This window comes from Gigantopelta aegis, chromosome 10 (assembly GCF_016097555.1).
Source record: "Gigantopelta aegis isolate Gae_Host chromosome 10, Gae_host_genome, whole genome shotgun sequence".
Lineage (NCBI taxonomy): Eukaryota > Metazoa > Mollusca > Gastropoda > Neomphalida > Peltospiridae > Gigantopelta > Gigantopelta aegis.
In genome coordinates this window covers 87353386-87367736 of record NC_054708.1, presented here as the reverse complement: position 1 = coordinate 87367736, position 14351 = coordinate 87353386, and the positions used below count along the sequence as shown (strand labels likewise).

The 14351-nt window shown below is 39.7% G+C and overlaps 2 protein-coding genes across 3 annotated transcripts in view; both read right to left on the bottom strand.

The window, feature by feature from the left end:
* LOC121382784 overlaps nt 1-7061 on the bottom strand; it is a 40507-nt gene extending 33446 nt beyond the window's left edge. For both annotated transcript variants that reach the window (XM_041512385.1, XM_041512386.1), the window contains exon 1: nt 6891-7061. In XM_041512385.1, coding sequence (XP_041368319.1) covers nt 6891-7023 — 133 coding nt within the window. In that variant the 5' untranslated portion in view covers nt 7024-7061. The remainder of the gene's footprint in view (nt 1-6890) is intronic.
* On the bottom strand, nt 7045-10648 carry LOC121383886 (mucin-2-like). Its single transcript, XM_041513983.1, has 4 exons — nt 9926-10648; nt 8506-8622; nt 8168-8382; nt 7045-7131 (listed from the first exon to the last, which is right to left on the bottom strand). Exons 1-4 carry the CDS (start codon nt 10602-10604, stop codon nt 7045-7047), a joined length of 1098 nt encoding a protein of 365 aa, XP_041369917.1. The 5' UTR covers nt 10605-10648.
* Between the last annotated feature and the right edge of the window lie 3703 nt (nt 10649-14351).

The window sequence follows — 14351 nt, the reverse complement described above, 5'->3', positions numbered from 1 at the left end:
TAGTTACGTAATATCTCCGGTAGTGCTGTTTATGGCCAGGGGATTGCTCGCGGTATGGCGACAGCCAGTCTGACGATCAGAGAAAAATATGCCGGCATGGTGGTTGTGGAAAATCCACATGATACGTGAGGTACCGCCTTGTACCCCCAGGCAATATTCGCTGTCTCTGAGAGTTTTGAATAAATAGCTAGGATTTTAGAGATATCGAGGAGAAACATTTGGAGGTATCCGAGGGGAACGGTCGTCGTCCACTGAACGATCTATATTAGTTCAGACGGGACTTTGGTAAATATATATTTCTGCTCTGTGTATAACCTTGATGTGATTGATGTGACTTTAAACATGTTAATACTGTATTATACCAATATTATTTAGACGGTGCTGCCGGTCATCTGATGCAGTATTCTGTAGGCTCACCGTTCTGATATATATATATATAAAGCTTAGCCAGTCATCCTAGAGGACCTAGGTAAACTGTAGGTTATTGTCTTTATTGTGATAGGTACCAGTAGTAATTCTGTATTACAAGGTTATTGAATGAGTAGTTAGGGTTAATTAAAAATTAACCAGTTAGGAATAGTGTTGTAATTCCTTTATTAATTAAGTTCCCCTGGAAGCGTTTCTCCATTATCGCACGTGTGTGTGTTAGCGTTTTTCAATTATCACACGTGTGGGTGTTGTTTCACGGTGAAGTGATTAGCATATTGTGTAAACTAAACACCTAGAGATTAACTAATTAAGTGATCAGTTCTGGGTTGTTATTATTGTTGTTATTAATTATCTACTGCGGCAGTACATTTGTCAGCGTAGGTTAATACAGATTCCAAAGTGTATTGTGTTTTTATTGTGTTTTCGAGTAAACTAAACGTGCTATAATAATATATACTTGTATAAGATCTTATCTCTGATCATACCTAGAGACGAGCCACAGCGGGTATAACTGCCTGTTACAGAGAGATCTAATAGATATACAGTTAGGAGAGATATTTGGACAATCGTGTTTTATTCAGTTACGGGGTATTATAGAATCCCCGTGACAGGAGTAGAAAATTGGGGGCTCGTCCGGGATCTGAAACGGGACACGCATATTTAAAAAAAGTATTGTTTGTAAATGGGGGCTTTATAAATTATTTTTACAAATAACCAGAAGTAGCAACGTTGTTCACTAGAAAATTAATTAATAATAAGTGCGTCATATCTAAACATGGATAAGAATTTGCTGGATAGGCCTACGCTCAGTGTAGTGGAGATTAAGCGAGCACGTAAGGCCGAGTTAGTTGAAATCGCAAGTGAGCGGGAAATTGATTTAACATCAGCTAAAACCTTAGGTGATATAAAGACAATTATTATCCATGAAGTTTTTGGTGATAGGCCTGTTATGGAAGAAAGTGAGATTGTTCCATCGATAGAGATAAGTGACTTGAGTATGGAACAACAGTTAGCTTTTAAAAAGCTTGAGTACGAAAGAGAAGAACGTGCATTAGATAGAGAGAGAGAGAGAGAGAGAGAGAGAGAGAGAGAGAGAGAGAGAGAGAGAGAGAGAGAGAGAGAGAGAGAGAGAGAGAGAGAGAGAGAGAGAGAGAGAGAGAGAGAGAGAGAGAGAGAGAGAGAGAGAGAGAGAGAGAGAGAGAGAGAGAGAGAGAGAGAGAGAGAGAGAGAGAGAGAGAGAGAGAAAGAAAATAGAGATAGAGAGAGAGATAGAGATAGAGATAGAGAGAGAGAGAGAGAGAGAGAGAGAGAGAGAGAGAGAGAGAGAGAGAGAGAGAGAGAGAGAGAGAGAGAGAGAGAGAGAGAGAGAGAGAGAGAGAGAGAAAGAAGAGAGGGATAGAGAAGATAGAGATAGAGATAGAGAATTCCAGTTAGCAAAATTAAAAGTGGAACATGAGTTAAAGTTGAATACTGAAGAAGTTAGACGAGAGGCAGGAAATGGTTTTAACATGTCGGAGGCTTATAGATCAGTGCCTGTATTTGATGACCAGGAGGTAGATATGTTCTTTCAACTTTTTGAACGGGCCGCTAAGCAGCTAAATTGGCCACAGTCTAAGTGGACATTGTTAGCCGTGTCTAAGTTTAAGGGGAAGGCTAGTGTAGCTTATAATTCAATGAGTGATGAGCGAGCAAGTCAGTACGACCTAATTAAGGCGGCAGTGTTGAGGTCGTATGAATTACGACCTGAGGATTATCGTTTACGGTATAGCGAGTTGAGAAAAACGCAGGGTCAGTCTTATAGTGAGTTTGTGGCTAAGAAGGCAGGGATGTTTGATAAATGGGTGGTGTCTCATCAGGTAGAGTCATATACCGAGTTACGGGAGTTGTTGATCTTACAGGACATTAAAAATGGATTACCAGTTAGCTTACATATTCATTTAGAGGATCGTGATGTCAAAAGAATAGAGGAGGCAGGCATAGTGGCAGATGACTACGTGTTAATACACAAGGCTCAGGCAGTACAGGGTAGCTCTATACAACAGGGTGATAAGAAGAAATTTCAGCCAGGTTTTTCCCGGGAAAGTAACTATCGGGGAGAGTCATCTAGTTGGTCAGCTAGTCAGACAAGGAATGCACCTGGTGGGCAAAGTAAGGATAGGCCTGCATTATCAGCCAATGCACGAACTTTTCGTCTACATTGCAGTTACTGTAAAAAGGATAACCATCTTGTTGGGGACTGTTTTAAAAGGAAACGCGATAATGCGCAAGTGATCGGTTTAGTGAGGTCAGCTCCGTTAGCGAGAGAGTTAATGGTTAATCCCTTGGCAGAGAAAGTAAACCTGTATGTGTCCACTGGTATGGTTTGTGATGTGAAACAAGAATTGAGTCCTAAGGCAATATCAATCTATCGAGACACAGGCTGTAGGCAGTCGCTGATCACGTCAGAGTGTTTAGCTGGTATAGAAAATTCAGATACAGGACGTAGTTTGGCCTTAACCTCAGTTACTGGAGAAAAAATGGTTGTCCGGTTACATAAGGTTTTCTTGTGTTCGAAGTTTGTGACGGGACCAGTCGTTATGGGTGTTGTGAAGGACTTGCCTGTTGAAAACATAGGAGTTTTGTTGGGAAATGATTTGACTAGTCAGTGTTGTCAGCCGAAATGTGACCAATTGTTAATTAAAGACAGCACTTTACCAATAGAAGAGTGTGAGGTTGATGAGATTAAATATCCTGCGTGTGTAAAGACTAGGGCTATGGCCAGTAGGTTAGCACGAGACCCAGAGGATATTTGTGATTTGTCTGATACGTGTGTGAGCCATGAAATTGGAGTGGATGAGGTTATCAGTAAAATGGTAGATACGTCAAGTGAGGAATTAAATGTGGTGGAACCGGTTGATCTCCCGCAGAGGGGAAATGAACCAGTTGTGTTTGATAGAGGGGCCTTACCTTGTAATAGACAAGAGTTAGTTCTAGAGCAGGGGGCTGATCCAAGTTTGTTGGCAGCTCGCACTACATTGTTAACAGAGAGTGAGATGGAGGATCAGATGTCAGGTTATGATATGGACAAGGGAGTATTAATGAATAAGAGAGTTAGAGATAGGAAGGCATGGCTCAGAGCAAAATAAAATCAGTGTTTGATAGGAAGGCTAGGAGTCGGGAATTTAAACCAGGGTGCTGCTGTACCTTCCCATTAAACGGGGTTCATTGCGGAACAGGTATTTCGGGCCCTATGTTGTGCACAAACGCGTTAATGAGACAGGGTATGTGATAAACACTCCTGATAGAGTTAAGAAAAGTAGGTATTGTCACATCAATTTGCTAAAAGGTTATTTTGACAGACTGCCGATAGTTCCAGTGCTACTCGTCCAAATTGAGAGTCACTCAATTTCCTGTGATGACGTCAAGACTGCAAAGAGAAAACTAACCAACAGCCAGATTTGAGCAGACTTGAACCCCCAGCGAGAAAAGTTGACTACGCTGATACAAGACAATGTTTCCATTTGTCAGGACCTTCCAACGGTTACCAATACCTTAAGCCAGGATGTGCGCTTGGAACCCAACGCTACACCGATTCGACAGCATGCCTATCGGAGAAAACCTGGAAAAAGTGCGACACTGAAAAAGAAAGAAACGAAGTTCCAGTGGCCAGGTGAATGCGAGAAGTCATTCAACCGTCTCAAGCAGATGCGCTACTCGTCTCCCGTGACGGCAGCACCAGACTACCGAATGCCGTTCAAGCTAGCTGTGGATGCCAGTGACGTGGGTGCTGGAGCTGTGCTGTTCCAAGGAGACGAAGACGGACTGGACCATCCTAATGAAAGCCTCCAACCACAGAGTTTTGAGATGGAGTCTTCTTCTGTAAGAATACCCAATTACCATTGAACATATCAAGGGCACTTCTAATGTAATCGCTGATGCCCTGTCCCGAAGTTGAACGTTATGATAATGTGTTGACATTCTTGATTTCTGTTTTGTTTATATATATTTTATTTGTATACCAGGGACTCAGAGACTCAGTGTGATTACTGGTAGTCACCTTATTATTACATGTGTTATAAATGCCCGGATGCGTCGGTTAACGCACCCTTTTGTTTTAATGTAGTATATTTCCCTATTCCTAGAGTAGAGGAAATATCCCTTTTGAGGTGGGGGTGTGTGACGGTACATGCTCTTAATTTCTTTTCGCCTGTGGCGATATTAATTGTTTTAGAGGGCCGTGTGCAGTTCCAAATTGCGCTTAAGCCCAGATGGGCAACTTGTTACGTGATACCTTTGCGCGACGGTCGTCTAATTCACACCCAGCGCAGGTGTGGAGGCCATGTGACTAATAGTTACGTAATATCTCCGGTAGTGCTGTTTATGGCCAGGGGATTGCTCGCGGTATGGCGACAGCCAGTCTGACGATCAGAGAAAAATATGCCGGCATGGTGGTTGTGGAAAATCCACATGATACGTGAGGTACAGCCTTGTACCCCCAGGCGATATTCGCTGTCTCTGAGAGTTTTGAATAAATAGCTAGGATTTTAGAGATATCGAGGAGAAACATTTGGAGGTATCCGAGGGGAACGGTCGTCGTCCACTGAACGATCTATATTAGTTCAGACGGGAGTTTGGTAAATATATATTTCTGCTCTGCGTATAACCTTGATGTGATTGATGTGACTTTAAACATGTTAATACTGTATTATACCAATATTATTTAGACGGTGCTGCCGGTCATCTGACGCAGTATTCTGTAGGCTCACCGTTCTGATATATATATATATATATATATATATATATATAAAGCTTAGCCAGTCATCCTAGAGGACCTAGGTAAACTGTAGGTTATTGTCTTTATTGTGATAGGTACCAGTAGTAATTCTGTATTACAAGGTTATTGAATGAGTAGTTAGGGTTAATTAAAAATTAACCAGTTAGGAATAGTGTTGTAATTCCTTTATTAATTAAGTTCCCCTGGAAGCGTTTCTCCATTATCGCACGTGTGTGTGTTAGCGTTTTTCAATTATCACACGTGTGGGTGTTGTGTCACGGTGAAGTGATTAGCATATTGTGTAAACTAGACACCTAGAGATTAACTAATTAAGTGATCAGTTCTGGGTTGTTATTATTGTTGTTATTAATTAACTACTGCGGCAGTACATTTGTCAGCGTAGGTTAATACAGATTCCAAAGTGTATTGTGTTTTTGTTGTGTTTTCTAGTGAACTAAACGTGCTATAATAATATATACTTGTATAAGATCTTATCTCTGATCATACCTAGAGACGAGCCACAGCGGGTATAACTGCCCGATACAGAGAGATCTAATAGATATACAGTTAGGAGAGATATTTGGACAATCGTGTTTTATTCAGTTACGGGTATTATAGAATCCCCGTGACAAACACATTGATGTATATTGTGTATAATCTGAGAGTTGACATTTAAACCTGCGAACGGCTTTTATAGTTGACATTTTTACTGTTAACATTTTTTTTTATTACGATATTTTTACCATTAACATTTTCACCATTGATATTTAAACCGTTGGCATTTTAGCTGTTGACATTTATATAACACATCATTTTAATACGTTCGGGTATCTTAGCACTATTTGTTTATATAGCCGAACGTACAATCATTAGTCGATTTAGCAGTTAAATCATAATAATAAAAATTATTAATCATCGGCTATTGGATGTCACACATGTTATATAATTTAGTCTCGTATAGTCTTCAGAGGAAATCCGCTACATTTTGTCATTAGCAGAAAGGGATATTTTATAAGCATTTTCCGACAAACATGACAGTCCATAAAACAACTTTCATATACCAGTCGTGGTGCACTGACTGGAACGGGAAAAATAATCAGAGAATGAGTCCATCGAGGAGGATCGACACTGTGACTAAAGCACCTCAAACGAGCGCTCTACCCACTGAACGAGATCCCGACCCCAGAAAAACTATGTCAGGTCAGGTCATAGGTTTTAACATGCACATTCAGAGCAAGCTGTTTTAGCTCACGCCTGTCATGAGTACAGGTGCCGGCCTCAGCCGGCTCCTCTGTCCAGGATTTAAAAAAAATAACAACCCCCCCCCCCCAAAAAAAAAAAACACAAAAAAAAAAAACACCCACTAAATTTTTATCTTGAAGTGAAGAGTTTGTACCCCTCTGTTCGCCACCTGGAGTTTGAAATATTACGTCTTTACTTCTAGGGGTTGGAAAAGAGAAGCGACTCTCATTAAACGTCAGAATACAGATACTACACTAAATGATATGGCGTTCAGTAGAGGAGTCAAACCTGTGCTGCTTACACAAACATTATAGCAGTTGCCTTTTGCCCCATACGCTTCAACACTGCATAGCCTAACAGTGAAATCAGTCGAACAATCTACATGCAACCAGCACAGCTATTGCACTAATGTAGAGGGATCTACGATTGGCTGATCAGACAGTACCAGTACGACAGCTGACCTCACCTGGCGGGTCACAGCCGAACAGCTCCGCCCTGAAGCAGGCCCGTCTGTGCCACGTGTCGGGGTGGATCCGGATCTTCTCGGCGTAGATGTCCAGCTTGATCCTGAACGCCGCCGTAGCGTTGAGAGCCACCATGCCCTGCAGTAGAGAGGGCGGTCAACCAGTTAGATACGTCCTAGCTCGAGTGTCCTCTAGTCCTCCCCTGACAACATATAAACTGGGGAGGACAAGAGGACACTCGAGCTGCACATATCCACGAGCAAAAGGAATTGATTCATGTTTAATGACACCTCGGCGCATCCTAAATTACGGCTGGTTTGGTGTCTACCATATGCTTGCACAGAGAAGAGAAGCGATTGATCTTTTACATACAGTTTGCCACAAACATGGTTTGTGATGTTCCAGACGTTGGGTACTGGTTGAGACGTGGTAAAATTCAACCCTGACAGGTCTACATCATAACAGCATCCTACGACCGAGTTTCGTCCTGCTCGGCAATTTGAAGAAGATCATTTGCTAACGTTAATGCTGGTTTTACTGTCTCAAATAATTTTAGGTTTTAAGGCTAGCTCCGGTCGACCTTGCGATTACACAGATCAGTCACCGACTGACTTTTCTACATCACACTGCGATTGTGGCACGATCGCGTATAAAGTCGGTGTCATATCTTAGCGTATCTAGAAAAATCTCATGCGATTTTATCGCACAGGATCGCAGAGAAAATCCACACACTGCTACAATTTATATACGACTTTTTGTTTTAAACTCTATGACCAGGCAAGACATGGTGACATCGTACGGTCTATAATCGTATCACGGACATGATGGGCATCAGCACATGGTGCGATTCCTTATCGTATATCTGATTGTATCTTACAGTATCGTGTCGTATCACAGAACATACACACCGAGAACGGCTTAAAAACAACCCAGACGTCACAAAAATTAAAATGTTGAACTTCTATGACGCGATTAAACGAGTTCCCGACCATCGGGCACAGATCGCAATCGACGTGCTTGCGATTTTCCGTGAAAATATTTTTTACACGTCGCACAACCGTTGTGACCTGTGTGTAAATCGTTTTTGGATCTCATTTGGTTCAAGTTCAAGTTCTTTTGTTGCGTTAATCATAATTGGTATAATCACAAGGTCGACCTCAACCAGCCTTTACAGACGACGCAAATGGACTTGACTAGCCAATTGAATTTCGCGTTGTATGCAGATTGTATGAAAATAAGATACTAATATATGAGTGATATATGATTTATATCTACTGGCCTTGTGAAAGTTAATGAAGTGGTTTTTGTCGAGGGCGCCTCCGGGCACGTAGTTAACAGTAACACTTGTAACGTAGTTCTCTGGAAGGTGGGGCATCATGCCACGTGCAGGGTGCTGGAACAAGATGGCCGACACAAACTTGGGTTGCGGTAAAGTAATTTCTATCCAAGGGTAGGGGTCGCTGTCATCCGGACACCAGCTGGCACCAAAGTCGTCTATAGCGAAAAGGAAACAAGGGGAATATTATTTGTTTAATGGCGAGAGAGAGAGAGAGAGAGAGAGAGAGAGAGAGAGAGAGAGAGAGAGAGAGAGAGAGAGAGAGAGAGAGAGAGAATTACCTTTACAACAGTCCAGTCTGACGTTTCCCTTGTCTTGACCTGGCGCTGCGGAGGACGCCATTATCTTATCGTCCGTTATTAGACCATCAGACAGTCCGAGAGGGTCATCACACGTCGCTGAAATTATAATAAATAAATAATAATAAATAAATAAAACAAAATAAAAATTAAAAAATAATAATAATATATAGAAAAAACCCCGCTAAATCCAAGTGACATATACTTACTATTTAAATGTCGGAACAAAGGAACTTATGCCTACTATCTAAATAGCAACTCTGTCTCAGTGAGTGACATATTTAAACGTAAACACAAAGTGTGTGTTATATATATATATATATATATATATATATATATATATATATATATATATATATATATATATCATATAATATCTTACATTTTCAGTGCAATCAGAGTATGTGATATTTTTCAGATCACATACTTTGAGAATTTGATAACTTTGCAAATTAGATGTAAATTAGTTGAGGTCTCGGCACTAGGTTTATTGACATTTAAGCAAACGTACTCGGGTGGCACTCGATGATTGACATATGCGTTCATACTCATAGTCTTCAGATAAAAACATTTCAATGACAATTTGACGCTGAAAGCTGTCCAGCGTTCAGAAAAAAAACCCAAAAACGTTAGGCATAACTTTATTTGATGTAAGGACATCCAAAATGACGTCATTCGTGTTTGACGTCATTTCCATTCAAAAATACACCGCGCCACATATTCTTACATCTAGTAATGGCGGACTGGAATTAACGTTGCGTGTACAGTTTACAAAAACACGTTGTATTAAGCTTGAGCTTATATGATAAAGAGATTATTACCCTCGTGTATTTCGGTATCGTCAATATCATATATTAAGAATACAAATTGTACATTATTTTGACGATATTGACGATACCGAAAAACACTGGTAATAACCTATATATATATATATATATATATATATATATATATATATATATATATATATATATATATATATATGTGTGTGTGTGGTGTGTGTGTGTGTGTGTGTGTGTGTGTGTGTGTGTGTGTATGTGTATGTGTATGTATGTATGTATGTATGTATGTATATATGTATATATATATATATATATATATGTATGTGTGTGTGTGTGTGTGTGTGTGCGTGTGCGTGTGCGTGTGCGTGTGCGTTTGTTAAAACAACGTTAAAACAAATTGATATAAACTGTTTAGACGTCTAAAGTGGTATAGACGTCAAAACAAAGTGGCATACGTTTGTTATTTAAAACGTAAACAAAAACCAACAAATGGTGCGGTTTTTGTCGTACACGTGTGTAACCACATATGTTCAATACTCAATAACGGGTTTAAGAGAACATGTGGTTCGTAAATCTGGCCCATACTGTCTAGACGTCAAACGAAAGTGACATATGCTTACTCGGAGGTGATGGTGTATTGGTTGTTACGTCTGTCTTCGACGGAGTGGTAACATTCCCAATTCCCAGCGTCGAGGTGACGTTCGCAACTTCCGGTGTCATAGGCTTGGCAGTGGATGATGACTCGTTTGTAAAGTTTATATTTGTGGAGTTTGCTCCTTGCTGCCCGGTCGGCGATGTTGTGAAATTCGACGAGGATGGGTGATGTGTGGATGGAATTGTTGAATTAAAAACAGACACTGTAGGCGGAGTTTTATTAAAATCTTCAGTAGTGTTACTCTGTGGAGGTGCCATTGTAGTATTTCCAGTTTGGTGTTTCACTGTTGGTGGCGTTTTGTTAAAATCTTTAGTTGTGTTACTTTGAGGAGGAGCCATTGTCATACTTCCATTTTGGTGTTTCATTGTTGATGATGTTTTATTAAAATCTTTAGTAGTGTTACTCTGAGGAGGAGCCATTGTCATACTTTCATTTTGGTGTTTCATTGTTGATGATGTTTTGTTAAAATCTTCAGTTGTGTTATTCTGTGAAGGTGCCATTGTGGTACCATTTTGTGTCATTGCAGGCGGTGTTTTATTAAAATCTTCAGTTGTTTTCCTCATAGGTGGCCCCATTGTGGTTTCTTTAGTTTGATGGTTTATTGGGGGCGTCATTGGAAACGGAGTCTTTACGTCTGGTGTCATTGCTATTGATTTTGGCGTGGCTGCAACAAGTGATAAAATGTGTATCAGTTAGTTCTGCTACATTTCATAACGGGATTAATATATATATCTTGATGTTTGTTTCTCGTATACGTCTGTCTATCAAGCACAATCAGCTAATAATTAAAGCATATTAAACGAGCTTTCATTTCGTATCATGATTATGTCCTTTGTGAAGAGTAATTTTCAGTTCTCACGATCTTTAGCGAGTAACAATAGAAATTATTTCACGAGGGACATAAACATGATACGAAATGGTACCGAGTTTAATATCCTATTTATTACCCATAATCGTTCTTAATTTATATCACTCAACTCGTTTGGTTGACATTCTTGTAAGGTTGTAGTGTGCCAATCGATGACGTCATCGTGTGACGTCGAATTGTTATGTCCCACTTGGCGTCCTAAGGTCGAACCCTTGATTTCAAGCAAGGGTGCAAAAAGTAATTGTCGTCGACCTTAGTGGGACGTATCACTTTAATATGTACCAAGATATTTTTAACAATATGGGTAATAACAATGATTATATGCAGGCCCGTACACAAAAATGTATATGGGGGTGCGTAATCGAAGTGTTTTTAAATCTAGAATGTAGGAGATACATTTTCCTGCATTCTGGGAAGTAAATTTGTCACATCGTCGGACTATTTTTTTTTTTTTACACATCCACGGATGGACCTCGGCAGACTGCGTATGGCCTGATATGTGAATTGTATGACAACATATTACCATAAAACGAAACCTTACGGAAACTACATCATCTCTTTTAAGTACCTGATATTTGCACGGGTGTATAAATAGAGATTATTGTACGATCTTATGTGCTGTACTGATTTTACGAAATGAGTGTGAGGATTCTTGTAATGCCTGAGCTAGAGCGAGGGTAATACATAAATCCTGACACGAGTTTCGTCAAATCAGAACAACTCACATGCGAGTGTAATAATTTCTTTATTATCGATATTATTATTGTAATAATTTTTTATGAATAACGAGGGCCAGCTCAAAATGTTTCAACCACATCTTGGAGACAACGAAATGACGTCATATTTTACATGCAATCTGGCCCCGTGCTTATAAACTTAAAAGTCTGGACTTTAATAAAGTCAAGACTTTAACGTCATGGCAACGTCATTCAAATAGCATTAAGTTTTATAAGCACGGGCCCTGGGCTAGGACTGTGGAACCAAAGTCATGCTATGACGTCGCTTTACAAAATTACGTAATTACACGTGTGCTACGTATGTTTATTATTAACCCGGTTATGTTGAACCATGTGGATAATAAAAATGACTATTAGTTTAACGATATCTCGGCACATTTTACACTTTGGCTATTTCGTATTTAAGATTGCGACACGGTCTAGGTAATGACAGGATGCGCTCGCAATTCGGCACTTTATTGCAAAACGACACTCTACAGCGCTCTGACGCCACACTGTCTACTCACACCAAAAATCAATCATATTTTATAGACACTTTACAAAAGAATGACAAAATTGTACAATTTGAAGAGTCTATCTACTTCTCAAAACTAATATTAAGCACGCACATACATACAGATATACACACAGACATACACTCACATACATACAGATATACACACAGACATACACTCACATACATACAGATATACACACAGACATACTGTCACGGGGATCCTATAATACCCGTAACTGAATGAAACACGATTATCAAAATATCTCTCCTAACTGTATATCTATTAGATCTCTCTGTAACGGGCAGTTCAACCCGCGTGGCTCGTCTAGGTATGATCAGAGATAAGATCTTATATAAAGTATATATTATTATAGCACGTTTAGTTCACTAGAAAACACAACAAAAACACAATACACTTTGGAATCTGTATTAACCTACGCTGACAAATGTACTGCCGCAGTAGTTAATTAACAACAACAAATAATAACAACCCAGAACTGATCACTTAATTAGTTAATCTCTAGGTGTCTAGTTTACACAATATTGTACCGTGACACAACACCCACACGTGTGATAATTGAGAAACGCTTCCAGGGGAACTTAATTAGTAAAGGAATTACAACTCTATTCCTAACTCTATTCCTAGCTATTTATCATAAAACCGAATATCGCCTGGGGATACATCGCGGCACCGAATACCTACAAGTGATATTTCCACAGCGACCAAGACGGGAATTTTCCTTAGATGGCCAGACTTGCTGACGCCTAGTTCGCCAGCAATACCCCGAACGTACCGAACTAGCGGAAGTATTACGTAACTACTGGCCACATGGCCTCCGCACCTGGGCTGGGTGTGTATTAGGCACATCTCGACCACGGTCGCGCGGAGGTATTACGTAACAAAGTGCCCACCTGGGCTTAAGTGCATATTGAGACTGCACGCGGCCCTCTAAAACAATTAATATCGCCACAGGCGAAAAGAAAATTAAGAGCATGTTCCGTCACACATACACTCACATACATACAGATATACACACAGACATACACTCACATACATACAGACATACACTCACATACATACACATCCTCTCTCTCTACCTCCCCCTCTCACAAACACAGAAAACGACATACATATACATAAACACACACGCGCGCACACACACACACACACACACACTCACTCAAATACACGCACGCATATGTACACACAGTGAAACACAAACACACGCGTATGCTCTCGGAGTCACGCACAAATACAAAAACGCACACATACCACCCTAGTAATAAATAATAAGGACATTTACATATTCTGTTGGTGTTTTTTTTTTACAGAAAATACATAAAATTTGTATACAAAGTACCCATATGCTAGTTATTTCAATTAGAAAGATTGGTTCCTACAAAATGTGTGACATGCCGCACAGTCGCCACAAACAAGACGAAGATGTTGCCATACAATCGTACTTCCCATCTCGCACAGTCTCGAGTACATGTATTCTCATAAAACATGTCATTGGTTGGCCACGGTCTGCAGCGTGTGACACATTTTATGGGTACCAGGTTTAATACGTACGTCCTTTATTCGCCCCGTTGACCCTCCAGACCAAGCATAAAATACACGCAATCTGTAAACCTCTGTAAAAACAAAACATGCAGAAGATTTTAAATGATTTTATGAAAATATTATTGTCTCTCAAAAAGTATTACATTTAAAGATGTGGTTTTTTTTTCTCTTCTTAAATTTAATCTAAAAAAATAAAAACAAGAAAATGTGTGTGTGTGTGTGTGTATGTGTGTGTATGCATGCGTGCGTGCGTGCGTGCGTGTGTGTGTGTGAATATTTATATTTATCCTATAACTTACCCATGATATGCCTGTCATAAACCTATATGATAATTTAGTGTATTAACCCAGTTAATAATGGTATGCAATTTTAAAGGTTTATTCAAATTTGTAAGGTCTCTAGGTAATAATTTGTTGCTGTCAATGGGTCATTTGTTTACAAGCCAACAAGACCTGTATACCTGAGCGTAAGATATAGTTAAAATATGTCAAACTAATTTGTGCTAATCGTAATGACGTCATATTACCGATGGCGGTGACTTTCGTACTGTGATTTACTAAATATCGAATGAAAATTTTATTTCAGAAGTGATATAGGACAAACAGAATTCGCTACTCGTGTTTTTTAATATGTAAAATATTAACCTTGTCTAGTTATTCGGTATTTTTCTCAGCAGAGCCTGGACCAATATCGATTAACGTAGACTCGGTTGATATTTTACATATT

Excerpts from the sequence above, each read along its gene's own strand:
- LOC121383886 (XM_041513983.1), bottom strand. The coding sequence starts at position 10,604 with ATGACACCAGACGTAAAGACTCCGTTTCCAATGACGCCCCCAATAAAC. Across the intron at positions 8,623-9,925 it reads CAATACACCATCACCTCCGA|CGACGTGTGATGACCCTCTC; the intron begins GTAAGCATATGT and ends TTATAATTTCAG. Across the intron at positions 8,383-8,505 it reads CAGACTGGACTGTTGTAAAG|ACGACTTTGGTGCCAGCTGG; the intron begins GTAATTCTCTCT and ends TTTTCGCTATAG.